The sequence below is a fragment of the Monodon monoceros genome, unplaced genomic scaffold, assembly GCF_005190385.1.
Source record: "Monodon monoceros isolate NGI ecotype Baffin Bay Population unplaced genomic scaffold, NGI_Narwhal_1 Super_Scaffold_5, whole genome shotgun sequence".
Lineage (NCBI taxonomy): Eukaryota > Metazoa > Chordata > Mammalia > Artiodactyla > Monodontidae > Monodon > Monodon monoceros.
The window spans coordinates 64,540,475-64,566,050 of record NW_021703782.1 but is presented as its reverse complement, the minus strand read 5'-3'; the positions used below and the strand labels follow the sequence as shown (position 1 = coordinate 64,566,050).

Below are 25,576 nucleotides of genomic sequence, written 5' to 3'. Positions count from 1 at the left end.
GCAACAGATCCATCATAAGTGAGAGATGACCCAAGAAGTATCTTCCGTCTAGTGATGATGGTGCATCCCAGTGATAACGACGTGAGTCCTGGCCAAAATAGTCTGAGGTCCTGGAAGAGAGGTAAACCTCTAATCACCTCCAGGAGTATCTAACTGAATTTTTTCTTTCGTGAGTACTGTGCACTAATCATTTAGCCTCAACTGGATGAAGCATTACTGTGGTAATGCTTTCAGCTCATGCGTCTCTGGGTCTTGGGTATCTGACTGAAGCCATTACCTAAGGCTTCCAGTTCCAGAGATTGTAGTGTTTAGCACCATGAAAGATGAAATGAAAGCTCCTAAGGTGTTTGACATGTGTAATTGTGCTGCTTTTGGAAGAGAGGGGTAACATCCAGGGGAGTGTCAGTATAACTGTGCCTCTCTGGGGCACTGGCACCAGTCTGCTTTTCTTGAGTAATGCTGACCGTTCCAAAAATCCTTCAGGTTTTTTTGTTGTTTTTTTTTTAAACGGTTTCTATTTTAAGCACATATGCATATTCCATAAGGCAATACTGATTTAGACTAATCTAGATCAACATCTGTACCTAAAAATAATTGTAACATATTTGTCAACTGATCAGAATTTGTCCCTTTGATGCCCAGACCAATTATTCCTCTTGATTCCAAATATGTTTTGCTTCTTGACTTGCATGTGACACTTCCTTTCGCCAGAAAAGATCACAGCTTCACAGAGAGCCAGTCTGCCTCACATGTGTTTGGAAAGCAGAGAAAAGCCCTGTGTGTTGACAAGCTTTGCCACATTCCAACTCCAAATGCTGTGTGTCTCAGCAAACAAAAGCTATGGATTGGAGCCAGGAGCCCCAGTGCTGAAACCTCAGACTGGCTTACGTGTTCCTGCATATGAAGGATTCCAGTCTGCAGAAGGGGTTATTAACTAGAGAAAACAAATCACTTTCTCTCTGTGGATCACTGTTTAACATTCAAGATGGGGGTTCCAATGGGTCTACTGGGAGATGAGGGTCCCATCTGTTCTTTGCTCAGCAGCTGTGATGTGTTGAGACACACACCATATTTGTAATTTGGAGCAGTGAAGCAGCTGTTCCTCTAGTCTAGCAGCCTCCTCTCACCAGGGCCAGGAAGGAGTGGGGGGCTGTGTGGAATGAATAGCTAGCTGCTTCATTAAGCTGAAAGAGGATTCTTAACAATCAGGGAAAAAAGATACCAATGCTTTGGGAAGAACAACTGCTAAATGCGTCTCTCTAAAATTGTTCTTTGCTATATCTTTTAAATGATTTTTAAAGCTCTGTCATAAGTGAGGAGTTATTATTTATTGGGTACAGAGTTTCAGCTTGGGAAAATGAAAAACATTTCTGGAGATGGATGGTGCTGATGGTTACCCCACAAGGTGTATGTATTTAATGCCACTGAATTACGTACGTAAAAATGCCTAAAATGGTCAATTTTATGTTATGTATATTTTACCACTATTTTTTTTAAAAGCCTGTCGTAGAAGCCTTCTCTTGTGTAAGCAGGGTCTGACAATATTAGAAACTAGTGTGATAAGTTATGAAAACATTGAGGGAGATTGGAGATTTTAATAATCTGGAGCTAATTGCCCCAACAGTTACAGCCTGGTTGGGTAGCATCATTACATGTCTGGATATTAGTACCAAAATTCTTAAAAGACAAGGACTTGAATGAGACTGCTATTAAATTTCAGCTATATAACCAACACATTAAATATATAATTTTGAATTTCTTTCGTCTGACAGCACACTTTTATAAATAAATGTTATTATTTGGTATTTTAATGTATCATTGATATTTCTGCCACACAAGAAGGGGATGTTCTTAGAAGTGCATAAGACTCCTACGTTTAGTAAGTAGCGTGTCGGAAGAGAATTTAATTGTCAGAAGTACAGAAGATGTATTGAAACACTGAACAGTACCACAAAAGAAACTGATGGTGTCTCTTTCTTTGGAAATTGTTAAAATGATGAATAGCTACTTTTCTAGGATTTGGTGGTAGGGAGAAGAGAGGGAGGACTGGATGACTTTTAATCATTCACTGGTGGACTCAGTGAGCTAGGAAATGTTACAGTTGAAGGCATTTTCTCACTAAACTGGATAGCTCTCTGTTGCTTTATTTATTCTACTATCTTTTGGCCACAAAAATCCATGTAAACTCCAGGGCAACTAAAACAATTGTTTGAAAAGAATTCTGGGGCTTCCCTGGTGACACAGTGGTTGGGAGTCCGCCTGCCGATGCAGGGGACATGGGTTCATGCCCCGGTCCGGGAAGATCCCACATGCCGCAGAGCGGCTGGGCCCGTGAGCCATGGCCGCTGAGCCTGCACGTCCGGAGCCTGTGCTCCGCAATGCGAGAGGCCACAACAGTGAGAGGCCCGCGTAATGCAAAAAAAAAAAAAAAAAAAAGAATTCTGACAGCATGGCATCATATAAATGTTAATAAAATTTCAATAGCCAATAAAACCCTTGGAACTTTGTTAAGACTTGTCTTCATTATCTTGTAAAGAAATAGCATTAGTGTCAGGGAACTTTCTGATTCTGCCAGGAGAGAGCTACTCAAGTAGATGGTGACAAGAAATGGATAGACAAATCCACCAGAGTCCATCCTAGCTCAATGCAAGTCAAGATTTATCTGTCACAAGTGCCTTTATTATTTTATTAAATAAGGAACCGAATGGTGGAGCTAGAATTTTTTTTGTCTTTGTTGTTGTTCTAGTAGAATGACATATTCTATGAGATGACTGACTTAAACATTGAAAATGTTTCCCCAACTTTAGTCACACAAATACTACCATCATGATATATATATTTACTTATCCACATACTACCTGCACTGTTATTCATTTAATATTTTTCTTTAAATAGATTCCAGTTTTGCTACTTAAATCCATTTATTCAAATAGGAAACTGCATGTTAGCATGAAAACAGAAAACAAGCTATAAATCTGTGAAATAATGGTTTTGCTGTACTGATTGTATGTTTTTCTTTTACATAAATATTACTATCAAAAATATTCATCCACTTACCCCTTAAATTACCCAGTGGTACTCTGGAAAACATTGGTTTAAGGTCTACCAAACCTTCTGGTTTCTACTAAGTCATTTTATTTGTAAGCATAGTCCATGATTTTCTATTTATAAAAGCACAAGTGACACAAAACACCAAGTCCAAGAAAGTATCCCAGAGATGAGCATCAGATTTTGTAAACTAGTCACTCACTATAAAAATAGTAATACCGTTCACTTCAGTGGAGCTTATATAGTATCAAGCCTTTCAGAAATATAACCTCAGTTAATCATCACAGCAGCCCTAAGAGATTAGCAGGGCATCCACTGTTATATTTATTTTACACATGAGGAAACTGAGGCTCAGAGAAGTTATGTGACCAGTTTCCAGGTTATGCAGGTAGCAAGTGGAAGAGTCAGCTCACTGTGTACCCATTGGTCTTTCCACTAGACCACATACACCATGCTACGCCCTAGAACTGGAAACTGCATCAGCAGTTAGTGAGTCAGGAACTAAGGCTCCCTTGGAATTGCTATGTAGGATGATGTATTGATTCTGATAGACACAATAAACTATATCGTAGCCTTTCTGAACTTCCTTTTTTTATTTAATGAACCTATACTTACTGACCATCTAATGTAGTTGTCTGTAAAATAGCTTTGTATGCCTCTCCTCTTTCTATTTTCTCTTGTATATGTTCTTCCAAGTGTAAATTGACAGGCTTTAAGGATGGGAAGTAAAAAGGCAGAATGCAGTATATGAGTACAGGTATATCTTCTGAAAGTCCCAGAATGCATTGCATTCAAAAAAGGTGCTGCTGTCACTAACACCTAACAAATACCCTCCAGTCATCAGAGAGAAAGATACTGTTGCTGGTCCAGCATTTGAGCCTGTCACTTTATTAAAGTATAGAATAAGAAATTCAGCCAATTTTGTACCCTGCCATTATTTTACTGCCTGTATTTGAAAAAAGAGACATATAAAAGATTGTTAGGACTAAAGGTAAATATAACAAAAACTCAACAATGCAGGCAATAGAAGACCTGTTTGGATGTAATTTCATTATTGTTTAAATTGTACATCTAATCACAGGCAGGTTTGCTATTGCTCTCCCAGGATCCAAGCAGACAATAATTAAAATTACTTTGAATGAGTTTCAGTGCTTTAATATTTAAAATGTGTATGTTGTCTTAACTGATCTATAAGATCTTGTCTACCTCCAGCATCCTATAAATCTATGAACTGTTACTAAGCCAATTACATTTTCTTATTACTTCAGACCATATCCCTGTTGAAGAGAAATTCTAGTGACATTCATCTAAGCAACAGTAAGTACATTTACTATGTAAGTCACTTCTTTAAAAAAATAGGAGGTGGACTTCCCTGGTGGCGCAGTGGTTAAGAATCCGCCTGCCAATGCAGGGGACATGGGTTCGAGACCTGGTCCGGGAAGATCCCACATGCCGCGGAGCAACTAAGCCCGTGCGCCACAACTACTGAGCCTGTGCTCCAGAGCCCACAAGCCACAACTACTGAGCTTGCATGCTGCAACTACTGAAGCCCACGCACCTAGATAGAGCCCATGCTCCGCAACAAGAGAAGCCACCGCAGTGAGAAGCCTGCACAGCGCAATGAAGAGTAGCCCCCGCTCACTGCAATTAGAGAAAGCCTGCATGCGGCAACGAAGACCCAACGCAGCCAAAAATAAATAAAATAAAATGAAAAAATAAAAAATAGGAGGTAATTGTTAAGTGGTTTCTACCATAATTAAATTTAAAAGGCATTTGCAGTATTATTTTTACTATGATAGTTGTCCCCAATATTGATTACTCAAGATTGAGAGTTATAAAGGGAAAAAAGTAGAATAGTCTCTCAGACAGTTCATAGCCAAAGGCAGTATAAATGTAAATTTTAATATTCTGCTTCTACTACTCCTTGCCAAAGACAGAACATCGTGCAATAACATAATATCAGATACAGCAAGACCTTGGGTAGAACAGCCAGGAAATATCAACAAAAGAATACAGTTGAAAGAGGCCAGAGACACATAGAGCTCATTCAAAAACATTATGATGGGTTGGTTTGTAGTGCAGAAGAAAACAGCAAATGCCTTCAAATTTTGAGTATAACAATCACGCTCTTAAATATATGATGCTAAAAAATGAAATACCAGGGACATCCCCTTGTGGATATGTTGAGTAACTTGTAGCTGACCTACACTTTTGCTGAGAAAAATTATTTTAAAAATGGATAAATTTTTTTTAGAAAACATCTGTTTTGAAGTTGTCAGAGAGCTTCCCAAGCAGCAAGAACTTGAGGGGCCAAGATCCCTGAGACAAGGGAAGGTCAGTGAAGTGAACTCAACATTCTTCAAGCTGCTTTCCCCACTGGGGCATTTGCCTATTCAGTTTAGAAGTTAAGCAGAGGGCAGCTAAGAGGCAGAGAAACCAACAGTTCTCACTGTGGGATGATAAAAACTGGAGTTCAGGGCTGCAAAAGCAGCTGGGGCTTGAGGATCAAGTTTTGTGAGAAATGATACACACAGCAGAGTGAGCAATCTTCCCTTGAGGCATGTGCCAAATTATTTTATTTATTTATTTCTTATACAGCACGTTCTTATTAGTTATCTACTTTATACATTTTAGTGTATACATGTCAATCCCAATCTCCCAATTCATCCCCACCCCCCTGCCACTTTCTCCCCTTGGTGTCCATACGTTTGTTCTCTACATCTGTGTCTCTATTTCTGCCCTGAAAACCAGTTAATCTGTACCATTTTTTCAGGTTCCACATACATGTGTTAATATACAATATTTGCTTTTCTCTTTCTGACTTACTTCACTCTGCATGACAGTCTCTAGGTTCATCCACGTCTCTACAAATGACCCAGTTTTGTCCCTTTTTATGGTTGAGTAATATTCCATTGTATATACGTACCACATCTTCTTTATCCATTCATCTGTTGATGGGAATTTAGTTGCTTCCATGACCTGGCTATTGTAAATAGTGCTGCAATGAACATTGGGGTGCATGTGTCTTTTTGAATTATGGTTTTCTCTGGGTATATGCCCACTGGTGGGATTGCTGGATCATATGGTAATTCTATTTGTAGTTTTCTAAGGAACCTCCATACTGTTCTCCATAGTGGCTGTATCGATTTACATTCCCACCAACAGTGCAAGAGGGTTCCCTTTTCTCCACACCCTCTCCAGCATTTATTGTTTGTAGATTTTCTGATGATGGCCATTCTGACCAGTGTGAGGTGATACCTCATTGGAGTTTTGATTTGCATTTATCTAATAATTAGTGATGTTGAGCAGTCTTTCATGTGCCTCTTGGCCATCTGTATGTCTTCTTTGGAGAGATGTCTATTTAGGTCTTCTGCCCATTTTTGGATTGGGTTGTTTGTTTTTTTAATATTGAGCTGCATGAACTGTTTATATATTTGGGAGATTAATCCTTTGTCTGTTGATTCATTTGCAAATATTTTCTCCCATTCTGAGGGTTGTCTTTCCATTTTGTTTATAGTTTTCTTTGCTGTACAAAAGCTTTTAAGTTTCATTAGGTCCCATTTGTTTATTTTTGTTTGTTTATCCATTACTCTAGGAGGTGGGTCAAAAGATATCTTGCTGTGGTTTATGTCAAAGTCTTCCTAGGTTTTCCTCTAAGAGTTTTATAGTGTCTGATCTTACATTTAGGTCTTTAATCCATTTGGAGTTCATTTTTGTGTATGGTATTAGGGAGTATTCTAATTTCATTCTTTTATATGTAGCTGTCCAATTTTCCCAGCACCACTTATTGAAGAGACTGTCTTTTCTCCATTGTATATCCTTGCCTCCTTTGTCATAGATTAGTTGACCATAGGTGTGTGGGTTTATCTCTGGGCTTTCTATCCTGTTCTATTGATCTATATTTCTGTTTTTGTGCCAGTACCATATTGTCTTGATTACTGTAGCTTTGTAGTATAAACTGAAGTCAGGGAGTCTGATTCCTCCGGCTCCATTTTTTTCCCACAAGACTGCTTTGGCTATTCAGGGTCTTTTTTGTCTCCATACAAATTTTAAGATTTTTTGTTCTAGTTATGTAAAAAATGCCACTGGTAATTTGATAGAGATTGCACTGAATCTGTAGTCCAAAAAATGCTTTGGGTAGTGTAGTCATTTTCACAATATTGATTCTTCCAATCCAAAAACATGGTATACCTCTCCATCTGTTTGTGTCTTCTTTGATTTCTTTCATCAGTGTCTTATAGTTTTCTGAGTATAGGTCTTTTACCTCCTTAGGTAGGTTTATTCCTAGGTATTTTATTCTTTTTGTTGCAATGGTGAATGGGATTGTTTCCTTAATTTCTCTTTCTGATCTTTCGTTGTTACTGTATAGGAATGAGAGAGATTTCTGTGCATTAAATTTGTATCCTGCAACTTTACCAAATTCATTGATCAGCTCTAGTAGTTTTCTGGTGGCATCTTTAGGATTCTCTATGTATAGTATCATGTCATCTGCAAACAGTGACAGTTTTACTTCTTCTTTTCCAATTTGGATTCCTTTTATTTCTTTTTCTTCTCGATTGCCATGGCTAGGACTTCCAAAACTATGTTGAATAAGAGTGGCGAGAGTGGACATCCTTTTCTTGTTCCTGATCTTAGAGGAAACGCTTTCAGTTTTTCACCATTGAGAATGATGTTTGCTTTGGGCTTGTTGTATATGGCCTTTATTAAGTTGAGGTAGTTTCCCTTGATGCCCACTTTCTGGAGAGTTTTTATCATAAATCAGTGTTGAATATTGTCAAAATCTTTTTCTGCATCTATTGAGATGATCATATGGTTTTATTACTTAATTTGTTAATATGGTGTATCACATTGATTGATTTGCGTATATTGAAGAATCCTTGCATCCCTGGGATAAATCCCACTTGATGATGGTGGTATGATCCCTTTAATGTGTTGTTGGATTCTGTTTGCTAGTATTTTGTTGAGGATTTTTGCACCTATATTCATCAGTGATATTAGTCTGTAATTTTCCTTGTATCTCTATCTGGTTTTGGTATCAGGGTGATGGTGGCCTCGTAGAAAGAGTTTGGGAGTGTTCCTTCCTCTACAATTTTTTGGAAGGGTTTGAGAAGGGTGGGTGTTAGCTCTTCTCTAAATGTTTGATAGAATTCACCTGTGAAGCCATCTGGTCCTGGACTTTTGTTTGTTGGAAGATTTTTAATCACAGTTTCAATTTCATTACTTGTGATTGGTCTGTTCCTATTTTCTATTTCTTCCTGGTTCAGTCTTCCAGATACCTTGGAAAAGGTATTTCTTCCTTATACCTTTCTAAGAATTTGTCCATTTCTTCCAGGTTGTCCATTTTATTGGCATAGAGTTGCCTGTAGTAATCTCTCACGATGCTTTGTATTTCTGCAGTGTCCATTTTAACTTCTCCTTTTTCATTTCTAATTTTATTGATTTAAGTCCTCTCCCTCTTTTTCTTGATGAGTCTGGCTAAGGTTTATCAATTTTGTTTATCTTCTCAAAGAACCAGCTTTTAGTTTTATTGATCTTTGCTATTGTTTTCTTTGTTTCTATTTCATTTATTTCTGCTCTGATGTTTCTGATTTCTTTCCTTCTACTAACTTTGGGTTTTGTTTGTACTTCTTTCTGTAGTTCTTTTAGGTGTAAGGTTAGATTGTTTATTTGAGATTTTTCTTGTTTCTTGAGGTAGGATTGTATTGCTATAAACTTCCCTCTTAGAACTGCTTTTGCTGCATCCCATAGGTTTTGGATCATCATGTTTTCATTGTCATTTGTTTCTACGTACTTTTTGATTTCCTCTTTGATTTCTTCAGTGATCTCTTGGTTATTTAGTAACGTATTGTTTAGCCTCCATATCTTTGTGTTTTTTACGTTTTTTTCCCCTGTAATTGATTTCTAATCTCATAGCGTTGTGGTTGGAAAAGATGCTTGATATGATTTCAATTTTTTTAAATTTATCAAGGCTTGATTTGTGACCCAAGATATGATCTATCCTGGAGAATGTTCCATGTGCACTTGAGAAGAAAGTGTAATCTGCTGTTTTCGGATGGAATGTCCTATAAATATCAATTATCTATATCTGGTCTTTTGTGTCATTTAAAGCTTGTGTTTCCTTATTAATTTTCTGTCTGGATGATCTGCCCCTTGGTGTAAGTGAGGTGTTAAAGTTCCTATTATTGTGTTACTGTCAATTTCCTCTTTCATAGCTGTTAGCATTCGCCTTATTTATTGAGTTGTTCCTATGTTGAGAGCATACATATTTATAAATTGTTATATCTTTATTCTTGGATTGATCCCTTGATCATTATGTAGTATCCTTCCTTGTCTCTGGTAACATTCTTTATTTTAAAGTCTATTTTGTCTGATATGCGTCTTGCTACTTCAGCTTTCTTTTGATTTTCATTTGCATGGAATATTTTTTTCCATCCCCTCACTTTCAGTCTGTATGTGTCCCTAGGTCTGAAGTGGGTCTCCTGTAGACAGCATATATATGGGTCTCATCTTTGTATCCATTCAGCAAGCCTGTGTCTTTTGGTTGGAGCATTTAATCCATCCACATTTAAGGTAATTATCGATATGTATTTTCCTATTACCATTTTCTTAATTGTTATGTGTTTCTTTTTGTAGGTCCTTTTTTTCCTCTTGTGTTTCCTACTTAGAGAAGTTCTGTTAGTATTTGTTGTAGAGCTGGTTTGGTGGTGCTGAATTTTCTTAGCTTTTGCTTGTCTGTAAAGCTTTTGATTTCTCCCTTGAATCTGAATGAGATTCTTGCCAGGTAGAGTAATCTTGGTTGTAGGTTCTTCCCTTTCATCACTTTAAATATATCGTCCCACTCTCTTCTGGCTTGTAGAGTTTCTGCTAAGAAATCAGCTGTTAACCTTACGGGAGTTCCTGTGTATGTTATTTGTCATTTTTCCCTTGTTGCTTTCAATAATTTTTCTTTGTCTTTAATTTTTGTCAATTTGCTTACTATGTGTCTCAGTGTGTTTCTCCTTGGGTTTATACTGCCTGGGACTCTCTGTGCTTCTTGGACTTGGTGGCTATTTCCTTTCCATGTTAGGGAAGTTTTCGATTATAATCTCTTCAAATATTTTCTCGGGTCCTTTCTCTCTCCTCCTTCTGGGATCCCTATAATGCAAATGTTGTTGCATTTAATGTTGTTCCAGAGGTCTCTTAGGCTGTCTTCACTTCTTTTCATTCTTTTTTCTTTATTCTGTTCAGTGGCAGTGAATTCCATCATTCTGTCTTCCAGGTCACTTATCCATTCTTCTGCCTCAATTATTCTGCTACTGATTCCTTCTAGTGTTTTTTTCATTTCAGTTATTGTACTGTTCATCTCTGTATTTTTTGTTCTTTAATTCTTCTAGGTCTTTGTTAAACATTTCTTGCATCTTCTCGATCTTGCCTCCATTCTTTTTCTGAGGTCCTGGATCATCTTCACTATCATTATTCTGAATTCTTTTTCTGGAAGGTTGCCAATCTCCACTTCATTTAGTTGTTTTTCTGGGATTTTATCTTGTTCCTTCATCTCGTGCATAGTCCTCTGCCTTTTCATTTTGTCTATCTTTCTGTGAATGTGGTTTTTGTTCCACAGGCTGCAGAAGTGTAGTTCTTCTTGCTTCTGCTTTCTGCCCTCTGGTGGATGAGGCTATCTAAGAGGCTTGTGCAAGCTTCCTGATGGAAGGGACTGGTGGTGGGTAGAGCTGGGTGTTGCTCCAGTGGGCAGAGCTCAGTAAAACTTTAATCCGCTTGTCTGATGATGGGTGGGGCTGGGTTCCCTTCCTGTTGGTTGTTTGGCCTGAGGCAACCCAGCACTGGAGCCTACCCGGCTCTTTGGTGGGGCTAATGGCAGACTCTGGGAGGGCTCCTGCCAAGGAGTACTTCCCAGAACTTCTGCTGCCAGTGTCGTTGTCCCCGTGGTGAGCCACAGCTGCCTCCCACCTCTGCAGGAGGCCCTCTAACACTAGCAGGTAGGTGTGGTTCAGTCTCCTATGGGTTCACTGCTCCCTCCCTTGGGTCCTGATGCGAACACTACTTTGTGCATGCCCTCCAAGAGTGGAGTCTCTGTTTTTCCCAGTCCTGCCAAATTCCTGCAATCAAATCCCTCTAGCCTTCAAAGTCTGATTCTCTAGGAATTCCTCCTCCCGTTGCTGGTCCCCCAGGTTGGGATGCCTGACAGTGGGGCTCAGAACCTTCACTCCAGTGGGTGGACTTCTGTGGTATAAGTATTCTCCAGTTTGTGAATCACTCCCCCCAGTGGTTATGGGATTTGATTTCATTGTGATTGCACCCCTCCTACCATCTCATTGCTGCTTCTCCTTTGTCTTTGGATGTGGGGTATCTTTTTTGGTGAGTTCCAGTGTCTCCCTGACAATGATTGTTCAGCAGTTGGTTGTGATTCCGGTGCTCTCACAAGAGGGAGTCTCTCATCTGCCAGGATGGAATTTCTTCTGGACTCTGCTGTGTACCTTCCACTCTCTCCTCTTCAGGAATAGAACAGCCAGTAGTCCTCCCTCCAAGGAAATGGCGAGCTAAGTCGTGACTATGCAACAAAGTCTTTTTTACTCCATTGGAAACGCTGTTTAAAATTTCATTTTGAGGTTTTACATTTCCTTACTGGCCTCAACAACAGAGGATAGATTGAAAAGATAAGGCAAAACATTGAAAGTTATCCACATTTAGCAAAGCAATACCCTTCCTCTCCTCTGCCTTCCCAAGACTAAGACTACCCAAATTCTTTTTTTCCTTTTTTTAAAATTGAGATACAATTGTCAATAAACATTATATCAGTTTCAGGTGTACAACATAATGATCCGATATTTGTATATATTTAAAAATGATCACTCCAGCAAGTCTAGTTAACATCCATCACCACACACAGTTACAAATTGTGTATGTGTGTTTTGTGATGAGGACTTTTAAGACCTATTCTCTTAACAACTTTCAAACATGCAATACAGTGTTACTAACTATAGTCACCATACTGTACATTACATACCCATGACTTTATTTTATAGCTGAAAGTTGATACCTTTTGACCACTTCACCCATTTCACCCACTCTCCACACCCTACCTCTGGCAAACATCAATCTATCTATATATCTATGGATTTGGTGTTTTGTTTTGTTTTTAGATTCCACATATAAGTGAGCACATATGGCATTTGTCTCTCTTTCTCTAACTTATTTCACTTTGCAAAATGCAATCAAGGTCCACCCATGTTGTTGCAAATGGCAAGATTTCATTCTTTTTTATTCCTGAACAGCATTCCAGTGCCATATCTATATATCTATATACTATATAGATAAATATTCACACATACATACATACATACAGAAAACTGTCATTACTTGACCTGCTTGGCAAGTTTCATTCCCACACCTTGTCTTTATTTAACCTGACTGAGGTAAACCTTATTCTGTATGAACAGCCTTATCTCATGGGCATTTGCCAAGAACAATCAAACAATTGTTTAACATTGCAATTGCCTAAGGTGCTATTAATAATGGAAGCTAACAAAAGGCTGACCAAAAAATTTTCAGGAAAAAATTAGGGAATGATATGTCTGTGGGGGGCTTTGCAAAACTCCAAAATATTCTTGTCAATCTAGAAAATGATGCACATGTGCAGAGATATACACATACCCAGGAGAGAACTGAGAAGGTCCTAACCTGGCTGACTTTGAGTCTCTGAACAAGAAAAAAGTGAAGGCTAGCAGAGATGTAAATTGTCTACTTGAGCATTGAAACCATGCCCCAATACAAACACAGAGCACCTTTGCAAGGCCTGGGAGATGTATTGGTTCAAGTCATTTAAGAAAAATCTCTCTTCAGTCGTTAGCTGATGGTTAAGCTGAGCATATTTTTCAGTGGCCACACACAACAAAGAATACAGACTCTATATAATTAGTTCAGGAAAGTCACTAAACAAACAAGTAGCAGGAACAACAGCAATAACAACAACAACAACAAAATGTTGGGAGGAGGGGAAGCTGTCACATTGTAGTATTAAAAATAACCAGTTTTTAACAAAAATTATGAGACACACAAAGGAACAGGAAACTGTGGCTCATACACAAGATAAAAAGCTGTCAATAGAAACTGTCTCTAAGGAAGCCTATAATTGAATTTACTAGACAAAGACTTTAAGTCAGCTATTATACATATGTGCAAGGAATTAAAAGAAACTCTGCCTGAAGAATTAAAAGGAAGTATGGGAGTGATGTCTCACCAAATAGAGAGTATCATTAAAAAGAGAATTTACAAAAAACCAACTAGGAATTATGGGTTTGAAAAGCACAATAACTGAAATGAAACATTCACAAGAGAGGCTCAACAACAGACTGGAACTAGCAGATGAAAGAAGCAGTAAACTCAAAGACAGGTAAACTGAGATTATCCAATCTGATGAACAAAGGAAAAGGAATGAAGAAAAATGAACAGAGCTTCAGAGGTTGGTGGGACAGCATCAAGTGTATTACCATATGCACAATGGGAGTCTCAGAAGGAAGGAAAGAGAGGAAGGGGCAAAAAGAACATTTTAAAAATATACTGGCCAAAAATATTCCAAACCTGATGAAAAATATTAATCTACACACCCAAGAAGGTCAAACAACTTTAAGTGGATAAACTCAAGGAGACATACACCTAGAAAAATCACAGTTAACTGCTGAAAGACAAAGACAAAGAAAACTTTGAAAGCAAGAGAAAAGTGACTCAAGTAACTCATCATGTACAAGTGATCCTCAATAAGATTAACATCTGACTCCTCCTCAGAAAACATGAGACCAGAAAGCAGTGAGATGACATAATTCAAAAGTGTTGAAAGAAAACCAAGAATTCTATATCAAGAAGAAGTATCCTTTAAAAGCAAAGGAGAATTTAAGACATTCCCAGACAAATACTGAATTCATCACTAGCTACTAAAGGGAATCCTTCAAGCTAAAATGAAAGGACACTAGACAATAACTCAATCCACATGAAGAAAGAAAGAGCACTGATAAAGGTAACTATATAGGTATATATAAAAGACAGAATAAATGTATTTTTGTTTCTCTTTTTAAAATATCTGATTTAAAAGACAACTGCATAAGGCAATAACTTAAAAATCATGTCTATGGGCTTATAATGTAAAAGATATCATGTACATGACAATCATAGTACAAAGGAAGGAGGAGGTTTTGTATACCATGAAAAAATTAAGTCAATATTAAATATAAACTAGATTGTCTTAAGATGTTAATGTTAATCTTTAGGGCAATACTAAGAAAATAACTTTTAAAATATATAGTAAAACAAACAATAAGGAGATTAAAATGTTATCTTAGAAAATATCTATTAAACACAAAAGAAGGCAGTAATAGAGGAATAAAGGAACAAAAAACCCCCTGTAATACATACAATACAGAAAACAAATAGAAAAAAGGCAGACATAAATTACTCATTAGTAATCACATTAAATGTAAATGTACTAAACACTCTAATCAAAAAGTAGAGACGGGTAAAATGGATTTCAAAAGATTCACTTATATGCTATCTTCAAGAGACACACATTAGATTCAAAGATACAAATAAGGGGCTTCCCTGGTGGCGCAGTGGTTGAGAGTCCGCCTGCCGATGCAGGGGACACAGGTTCATGCCCTGGTCCGGGAGGATCCCACATGCCGCGGAGCAGCTGGGCTCGTGAGCCGTGGCCGCTGAGCCTGTGCGTCCAGAGCCTGTGCTCCACAACGGGAGAGGCCACAACAGTGAGAGGCCCGTGTACCACAAAAAAAAAAAAAAAAAAAAAGACACAAATAAGTTGAAAGTGAAAGGTTGGAAAAAGATATGTCACTCACAGTACCTAAAATAGAAATGGAGTGGCTATAGTAATATTTGACAAAACAGACATTAAACAATGAGATACCACCTCATATCCATTAAGATGGGTATAATCAAAACCAGAAACCAACAAGTATGATAAGTATATGGAGAAATATGTGTGAAGGAGAAACCTTCACACACTGCTTGTGGAAATGTAAAATTGTGCAGTCACTTTGCAAAATAGTCTGGCAATTCCTCAATGTTTAAATATAAAGTTACCATATGACCCAACACAACCAAAATAAATGAAAACTTATATTCACACAAAATCCTGTACGCAGATACCGTAGCATCATTATTCATAATAGCCAAAAAGTAGAAATAAACAAAATGTTCATCAGCTAAATAATGGATAAACAAAATGTGGTATTTCCATGCATTGGAATATAATCACAATAAAACCAAAGTGCTGATTCATGCTACTAGGATGAACCCTGAAGACATTATGCTAAGTGAAAGGAGCCAATCAAAAACTACATGTTGTATAATTGCATTTATATTAAAGATCCAGAATAGGCAAATACATAGGGACAGAAAGTAGATTAGTAATTATCTAGGGATGGGGGTGGCAAGAGTTGGGGAGGGAATGGGAGTGAGTGCTAATGTATACAAGGTTCCTTTCTGAGGTGATAATGATGTTCTGGAATTAGATAGTGGTGATTGCACAACTTTGTGAATATGCTAAGCACCACAGAATTGTATACTTTAAAAGAGTGAATTGTATAGTGTGTGTATTCTATCTTAATAAAGCTAATAGTAAAAAAAATGGAAATTTTGTAACTGAAAAATAGAATTACTAAAATTAAGTAATCAATCATTGAATTTAACAGCATACTGGACATAGCAAAAAAGACTTGCAAACTAAAAAAAAAATAGGTCAATAGAAAATATCCAAACTGAAGAACGGAGAACAAAAAGAAAGAAAATCTTTGTAAAAGAGCATAAAGGATATATAATACATGGTGAGATCTTTTAATGTACATGTAATTGGAATCTCAGGAAGAGAGGAGATAAAGTGGGGCAGAAGCAATATTTGACAAGATAAAGGTCAAGCATTCTTGAAAACTCAACCTAAAGATTAAGGAAGTTTAATGAACCCCAAACAGAATAACTACAAAGAAGACTACACACATGCAAATCATTTTAAAATGCTGGAAACAAAACATGAGGAGAAAATATTAAAAGCATCCAGAGAATAAAAGTACCCTTTCAAAGGAACAACTATATGACTGAAAACTGACTCAATAGAAATGATGGAAGCCAGAAGACAACTGAACGACATCTTTAAAGGTCTGATTAAAAAAATGATTGTCAACTTAGAATTCTATTCTCAGCAAAAACATCCTTCAAATGTAAAGGAAAAATAAAGACATTCTCAGACAAACAAAAACTGAGAGAATTCATTAGCAGTGGACTTACACACACACACACACACACACACGCACACACAACCCCAAACCCAAACAAAACACTAGATGCAGAAGAAAATACTTCTGGCAGAAGAGAAATATTTCCTAAAAAAAAAAAAAAAATTCAAGAGAGAAACATGGAAATGCAGGAAGGAATGAATACTAATGCAATGGAGAAATATGTGAATAAATATAGAAGCAACCAAACCAGTCATATCTTTTGGGGTTTAAAAAATACAGTTTCTATATGCCTAATAACATAGGTTCAAAATATATACAAGCAAGAATTCTTGATAGAACTGAAAGAAGAAATAAATTCACAATCATAATAGGAAACTAATACACCTCTCAACTGAACAGATAAAAATCAGTAAACATATAGAAAATAGGAACAGGATTACAAGCTTGATTCAGTCAACATATACAGACCACTTCATACAACAACAAAATATACATTATTTTCTAACACACATAGAACATTTACCTAATTGACTCTTTTTTTGGCATTTCAACAAATTGCAAAGGATTGAAATCATTAAGGGTATGTTCTCTGAGCATAGTCGGATTATCTAGAAACAAGTTAAAAACAGTAACTAGAAAATTCCCAAATATTTAGAAATTAAGCAATACACTTATAAATAACCTATGCATAAAAGAAGAAAGCAAAATGGAAATGAGAAAATACTTTGAATGAGAGAGAAAACACAACTTATTAAAACATGTGGGTTACAGCTAAAACTGCATTTAGAGGGAAATTTGCAGCACTTTTCTATGTACATGTTATACTTCAGTAAGTATTTTACTTTAAAAAAATGAAGAGCAATGTACTTTTCTAGCAGTATCTAGGAGATCCCTGGCTGCGTATTTAGGGGTCCTGGATTACAACCCAGGTTCTAAACTAATACTGAGTAGTTGTCAAAGTAAGGCTAAAGGAAAAGCATCTAAGTGTAGGAAAAGAGTGCAGAACTGGGTGTCATGATCGTCTGGTTCCAGTCCTAGACCCCCCTTTAACTATGTCAGTTTGTTGAATCAAATAACCTCAGTTAGGAGGTAAAACCTGGGAGCATCTGAGCTAAACTTGGTTGCAGATACTTATCTAGGTATCACAATAATTTTAAAACTTGATTTTGAGTACCTTTAGATGATGCACATACATCAGCAAACCACAGTCCCCACCGCACTCTGTTACGTAACAGCCCTCCTGCTAAAGACATGGTTTCCTAACACATGACTGCATCTGAATTTGCAACCTCCGGGCCATGTGTTTTCTAAGGTGCTTTCTGGTTTTAATGTTCTCTGTTTCCATGACTTGCACTCAAAACTATGTCCAAAATCTGGATATACTTCTACTAAATGTTATTCATTGTTTATCTGAAATTCACATTTAACTGGGTGTCACGTACTTTTACTTGCTAAATTTAGCACTTCTACCATCAATGCAAGTGACTTTACAAGATTCCACAATAATAACCCGTTCAGGAGGGACCATTTTGAAGGTTGATATAGTCTATGGTAGATTGTTTGCAAAAATAGCCATAACTATTCCTTCCGTATATCCAGTAGCTCCTCCCATCACTCTTTGAATCTGACCTAGCAGAACAAGTTATCCCAGTTGAGGCCCCCCTAAACTAGCCAGCTCCTCACTAACTTGGCAGATGGCTTCAGATGCATGAATGAGCCCAACAAAGAACTGAACTGCCCAGCTCAGCCCAGATCAAATTGCCACCTTGCAGAATAGTGAGTGAAATAAGTGGTTATTATCTTAAGCCACTAAGCTTTGGGGTGTTTGCTATACACTAAAAGCTACCTGATATAGAACCAATTCTAATCCTAATAAAGGAGTTAGATGTGATAATCCTTTTTCTTATAATGCTTTTGACACCTGGCCTCTGATTTATGAAGCTGATACTCTTTCATATTGTACAACATTCAACAAAAGTCATTTATTCATGGTATTGGCCTGTTTCTTTTCAAGCTGATCTGAATATAAATGCCCAAGACCTCACCTTACGTATCACCTGAGATAAAGGCGGAATCAAGAGAACTGTGAGTCCTGCCTCTCATCCCCACTTTGCCTCTGTCTACACTCATCTTTATGAGAGAGCCACTAGAAAAGGGTTTCAAGCCTTTTCTGAGACGGAACTGCTTCTCATTTTCCCAGACCTTTGTGATGACTTAGATGTTGAGGATAGTGTTAGATGTAAAGCCCCTAAGCAGGATGGCTAAGAAAGTGGTGCCTACTATGATGTCTATTGGGAAAACTATCAAGTAAATCTTCATCATTTTGCTTTAGGACCACTAAAATGGTCCATTTAAAGCCTTTCAATGAATGCTTTTTCTACAAAGAGTGAATATGCAAATTCCTTAGCATGTAGATGAGGCTCTTGGTGATCTGGTTCTCATCTGACTGTCCACTGTCATCTCCCACCACTTTCCTAGATGTGCCCATATGAGATGCTTCTGTTCACTACTACAGATTTTCTGTCTCACTGGTCTCTTATTCTAGTCACTATTACTACAACTAATTCTACACAGTCTTTAAACAGTTTCACTCAGATGCACCTGATAGATGCCTTGTCTTGGGCCCATGCCAACTGCCTGTTACTTCCTGTATTTGATACCAAGTTTTGTGCAGTCATTTTGGGCTTGGCCCTCGGCAGAATCACTCAGCACCCATGCAAATGTAACCTAGAAATAAGGGAAGAGAGAGTAGCCAATGCTGAATGGACAGTTATCCCTGGCCAGTGCAGGAAGGGAACCTGTGGACAAATGCTTCTCCCTTTCTTCCCCTGGGTGATGGCTCTGAGACATACTTCAACATGGTTTCTCAGCTGTTCCCCCCAGATCAAGCAGCCAGATGGTCATAGCAGTGGCCAAGTCAGGGATGCATCCTCGTATCAGCTCTCCCTCTTTCCCTGCTTTGATGCCTTTGCCCCACACTCGTACTCTTTGGGATCACATCTCCGAACGTATTACCTGCATACAAGCCTATATCTCAGACTTCACTATCTTGGGAATTCTGGCTGACAGTATCCTACATGGCAGCCAGGTAGAATCACTTGCAGTTCCCTGAAGCTGCCATACTGCTTAATGGCTCCATGCTTTGCACCTGTCATTCCCTCATCCTGAAATGCTTCCCTACTCCCTGATGTTCTTCTTGATGAATTCCCACTCATTCTTTAAGATGCTCCCAAGGAGAGCTAACTGTTCCTCTCTGCGTGGTTCCATCATCTCTAGAATTTAACTGTTATTACCTTACTTATTGTAATTCCGCGGCAATTATAGTTCTGCAGCCTAATCCATAGTGGGTCCTCAGAAAATATGGAATAAATCAAGATCGTAGAGACCCTACACTAAATAACATTTATGGTTTCCCCCAGTCCTAAGATGTTTCATCTTACATTATGCACATGTAGCTTATGACACTGGTGGTTTTAACAAATAAACAATTGTTTTAAAAGGGCCTTTAATTGCTTATGTTTTAATTTTTGAATGGGTGATCCTTGTCATACTGTGATCTGAGAGACAATATATCAGCCCACATTAGGCCATTAGAGGCCAGGAAAAGGGGAAGCCACCCTTTGAAGGTTTAGGATACACAGTGGGTGTGTGAGCTGCAGTCCTGGAGTTAAACTGACAATATTTGTTCACTGACACTAGAGACAGGTCAGAAAAAATTTAGATACTTTCTGCTGGATACATTTCAGTGGATGTCTAAAACTACCATCAGTTTGAATATATCCTTTCTAAGAGCAGACACCCCTCTTTGGTGCGAAGGGTAATAGGGTTGAGATTACGCTGCTAAGTGAAGAATTGTGCTTTTCACGTATAAGCCGTCACAACTGTCCCAGGTCATGTGTGGTCTCTTACTATCATGTAGGCTGGGAAACTCTGGTGGTGAGGCAGTGTGGAAAGAATGTGGACATTAGAGCCCAACATTCCTGAGATTCAGTCCCTACTCTACCACTTATTGCTGTGTGGCCCTGGAAAGGCACCTCTCCAACCTTCAGTTTTCTCATATGAAAAATGGGTACTTTCACATACTTTACAAGTTGTGGTAAGGATGTGTTATCAACTGAATGTTTATTTATTGAAATTTATATGTTGAGATCCTAATCCCCAATATAATGGTAACTGGAGGTAGGATCTTTGGGAGGTGATTAAGTCATGAGGGCCAAGCTCTCAGAGAAGGGATTAGTGCCCTTATAAGAGTCCTCAGAGAGCTCCCTTGCCTCTTCTGCCATGTGAGGACACAGCAAGAAGACTGCTGTCCATGAACCAGGAGGCGAGCCCTCACCAGGCTCCGAATCTGCCAGCACCTTGATCTTGAACCTCTCAGCCTTCAGAACTGTGAGAAATAAATGTTGTTATTTAAGCCTCTCAGTCTATGGTATTTTTGTTATAGCATCTCAAACTGACTAAGACAGGATATAAAGGTCCCAGCACAGTGCCTGCATGTGGTAAACGCTCCATAAATGATCACTAGATATTATTATTTCCCCAGTAGAATAACTGTTAAAGTAACTTAAAGAACAAAACCAAGACATAAAACTCCAGTGCTATATCTGTAGGTACCCTGGGCACCACATAGCAAAATTTGCTACCCCTCTGCATTGTTGTACATAGGAATAAAAAGATACAATCTGTAAAAAATTTTATATGGTTAGAAAATTGAAAGGTGTCTTGAGAACCTTTAGGAAGTTTGCATTGAAACAGGTGAAATGAAGGATGGAGAAGAAGGCAAATCTTAGAAGCAATTTACTGGGAAAAAAAATAATACAAAAACAGAATTCTCTGTGTTGTACACTGTGTCAATTATTTTCTTGGAATAAGTATTGAACACACTAAGAAGTTTTTGCATTGCAATTTTTGTTATGAAGTTTCACCCCAGCCAGGTGAAACATTCTTCAAAGTTTTCAAAGAGACAATGCAAACACAATCATATCATTTTCTTTAAACAAAGCCACACGAAGTTAACTAACATGTGCCCTTAAACCAGGAACAACGTAAATAAAGGAGCAAAATGATGAGTAATGGAATTTCTACTGCATGCGCTTTTGTAAGACTTTCATAGATTTTGTGTATGGGGAGGAGGTAGAATGTCATCTACAAGTTAAACAAGTTTAAACTCAACCATCCTCTGAAGTAAGCAAACAGATAAGTAGCTATAATTATTCTCATTTTCTAGATGACATCACTGAGACTTAGAGATTTTAAGTAACTTTCTCAAGGTCTCATACCTAGTGAGTGGGGAGCCTTGATACCATAGTTCATGGCTCTGTTATAACCAGGCCTGGTGACCCTCCTTGCCCTTTTCAGAGACTCCCTCTCTCCACTGCTCACTATTTTTGTTTTGTCCTCTCTTCCGTGTCTAAGACATGGCATGGCCTGTTACCCAGAGGATTCCCTTGTGGTCGTCCACCACAGCATGGCCCTCTTCTCAGATCTGTTGTTGTTAGCCTTCTTGGTGTTCCTGAGAAATGGAAGAAAAGCTATCAACTCCCTCCCCGAGGAAATCATACATACAGACAACATCGTGAATACAATGGACTCGAAATAAAGCTGATTTATTCTTGGTCTTTCTCTACTCCTCTTGTAATTTAGTTTCTCCCCATTATAACATTTTCTAGGGGTCTTGCTAACTAAATGGTTAGTTATTCTTATATACATCAATGAAGGCTTGTAGGTTCATTTATTCACTCCATGGACATTTTTGAGCCTCTGTAGTGTATAAGGTACAATAGTAAGCCCTGTGGGGATTCAAACAGGAATTTGATAGTACTCTGCCCTCAATACACTGCCAATCAGAGCTAATGAGACTCATTTTTTGTTTGTTGGTTTGAGTTATCTCTTTTCACTAGATTCAGTGTTGAAAGGCCATGAGGCTACAGCTGCGGTAGCTTCTTGCTACCATGAGAGGACAGCCTGTCTGAGATTGGAGCCAACTCTGAAAAACCAGAGCAGAGAGATGGAGAGAGAGACTGATCCCAGTGACATAGTTTTATCCCCTACATCAAGCTATGCCTGAAGTCGGCCCTGAAATGGCCTTTCTTTCTGTTACAAAGGGTAACAAACTGTTCCCAACCAAAATAGTCCTAACATATACAAGTCCTTTTTGTCATCTTTTTTAACTTCCTTGTCTTTCCAGATATAGTCTCACACACTCTTAGAGCTCTCTTAGAATCTTCTACTCAGTGCTGGAACCTGGTCGAACCAAGGCTGAATCTCTTCAACAGCATCCCTAACTGATGCACCACTGTCCCAGACTCTCTGAAGCAACAGGAGGGAAAGAGAGGTCAGTGGGAGGACCAAGCTGCACATCTTCTTCTTAGTCAGGCAAAGGTGCATTTAGGATCCGAGGCCAAATCGATACTCACTGGGAAGGTGGCTGGAACCAAAGGCTCTCAGAAGGACCCAAGTCAAAACTGTCAGGAGGAACGTACGCAGAAAATCTGTGTGAGTTGTACCTCTGTAGTGCAAGCGCTAGGGGAAGAGGGGGTAGCCATAGGAGATCAGCCAGAGAGTACAGTGCCGAAAATGGTAAGATGCAAAAGGGGCAGCATTTAGATACCGTCTCCAAAGAGCCAGTATTTAGATATCTGTCATAACAGAAGGTATTCAATATCCAAGAAAGAATTTGAAATAGCACCAAACATTTTAAAAGTTATTTTCTTTTAATCCCTCCTCCACTCACCCTGGCTAAATGATCATGAAGATGAGGGGCAGAGGAGGAAGTTAAACACAGTTAAAGCACAGAGAGTCTTCCCTTTTATCATCTCCAAACTATGAATCAGGCCCATGCTGAGGGAGAAAGATGATTTGCTTGAATGAGAAACTGAAGTTTTAATTTGAATTGGACTTTTTAGCATACCTGAATGTGTGGCGGCTCCTATACCTCAATCAGACTGAGAAGCTATGGGATCTGCCAAGGGGTAGGGAAGGGAGAATTCTCTAGGGTATGTTTGAAGAGAGTGTTGGAAAGAAAAAACAAAGCTGTTCCTGATTGCACCCTACCAAATTAAGCCAATTCAACAAATAGGTTATGCTATGGGTTGCTCTGTGGTGTTATTCCCTAGACTTATCTTGAGGTAGACCATAAGAAACAGCACTATGCAACTCTCTGTAAGGACGCTTCAGGAAATATCTCTATAATCTTAGTATCAGGGATATTTCTTTTTTTCTGGGCCAAATGATGTGCTGTTATCCAACTGGTATACCAATTAAAATTGAGAGGATCAGTGAGAAAGGTCAATTCTTTAGGGAGTATTTATATCACTGACATTGTTTACAATTGCTGACACATGGTGATAATAAGAAGTAGATCAACTTTTAGCCTAGTTTATTGTAGTTCATACATTTTCTACAGAAAATGCACCTCCTTATTGCCTCCACCCATTGATGGACTGCTTCATCTGTTTCTATCCTAAGAACACTGTAAGTGATGTTTTACAGATGAGTTTTCCATCTTTTTCAGTTTCTAGAAAGTGAGGACTCAAACTGATATATCTCCTCCCCTGTCTGCCAGCATATTTCTATACTAGGTCTGAGTCCTGGGCTTAAGTTTACATCATCATATACTTTTTTTTCATTTTTGTCCATCTCTCTTTTATTTTTAAACCTACCTCTAATTAAATTATCTTTGTGTGCATATCTTTGTAAGCTCTTTAAATCCTTTTTCCAGCAAGATATATAAGCAATGTAATAAACAGAAAGAATGATTTTAAATGCACATACTGAATTACCTACCCCACATGTGTAGCATCCCACGTGCAGTTCATTCTAGACACATCATTTTTCCCATTTCAAAATGCAGTAAATGACCCCTAGAATGCTATTTCTGGTTTCCTTAGGAAACAGCACCATGTGGCATAACTCACCTACCCCAGTAGTGTGATCTCCCTTTGGTCCTGTGTAGGAGGTAGGAGTTTCTCCCCTCCTCCTGTGCCAGCTGCTCCGGTTCCTTCTCTCCTGAGTAAATGCACACTCATCTTGTTCGAAAGTACACTCTCCAGGTGGAGTTGGAAGCTTCTCTGCAAGGAAACAGCAGGTGTTACAATTGCTGAGGCTCTTTCAATGAATATGTATTCCAAGGCTCACTGGAAGCACGTGCTGCACGTATGGGTGTCGTCTGGCCACATGCCCCACATGAAGAGGCAGCCCCCTCACCAGAAGCCCACCTAAGCCACGCTGGTGCTTCTAGCTAGAGGCTGGACTCCACCCTAGGTTCTGCCAGAGAGGCAGAGAACAATCAGAAATCTAGATCCAAAAGTATGGGAATACTTTGAGAAAGAAACTTTCTCTGACTTGTGAATTTATTTGTGTGAATGAGCTTATAAGGCTCTGAAAATTGGAGGTATGTTGCCTCTATGGAAACATAAAAATAATAAAACGGCATGCAGGAGCTTTCTTCAGAAATCCAGAATGAGTGAAGGGAATCCTCAGAGCAACTCTATAGCTGCTTTGGAGGAGGGGGAGAATGTGAAAGAATTAAATGTGATTTTGGAGACATAGCTTAGTATGTGTGGAGCAGGTTACTGAATTTTTCTGTGCCTCAGCATTCTTATTTGTAATGTGGGAATATTAGTGGTATCCACCTCAGGGGGTTGTGAGGATTAAATAAGATGATGTATGTAAAATATTTAGAACATGAAGTTCTCAATAAATATTAGCTAAATATATATTAGAACTTGGTGTTTTGCTACCTGGAGGCTTATTTTCCATTTCCAAAAACAAACAAATGTTTATGTCTTTGGGTGTTATCTTCAGTAACTGTAATAATGATTATTATTAGAGTGGTGTCACCTCCCAACTTCCTGGGGACTTCTTTGGTTGTACCTCCCTACCTCTAGATTCTCTAATAAATAGCTTATCTTTTCCATCTCTTGCATGATAATTATTTTACTTCATTTTATTTTATATACACTACAAGCTAATGAAGCCTCATTCCCTTTTCTACGTCTTGAGTGTAGAGATTTTTATCTTGTTTTATGCTGTTCTTGCAGTGCCACACAAATCGACTACAAACAAATTATCTTTTGATTAAATAAACATGGAGATTATTCTCTGGTGCCAAACTGATGCCACAATTTGCGTGTTTGTTAAAGAAATGGATACCCTGAGACTTAGGATGCAGTGGTAACTAGTAGCTAGAAACCAATGATTTGGGTTGAGGTATGCACAATTTTCTCATTAGACATACGGTCCAACACACAGCCACAATATTTGTCACTATCATCAATACTTGCTCCATT

General features: G+C 38.3%; 1 protein-coding gene across 2 annotated transcripts in view; it reads right to left on the bottom strand.

Annotated features, from left to right (window-relative positions):
- MAMDC2 (MAM domain containing 2) overlaps positions 1-25,576 on the bottom strand; it is a 165,852-nt gene that overhangs the window by 10,673 nt on the left and 129,603 nt on the right. The window contains exon 11 of one of the 2 annotated variants that reach the window (XR_003790805.1): positions 24,207-24,355. Coding sequence is in view for 1 of the 2 variants with exons in the window: in XM_029202966.1 (XP_029058799.1) it covers positions 24,203-24,355 (153 nt within the window). In the remaining variant the exon portion in view is untranslated. Of the gene's footprint in view, positions 1-24,202; positions 24,356-25,576 lie in introns of both variants that reach the window. The other variant, XM_029202966.1, reaches the window with a different exon arrangement.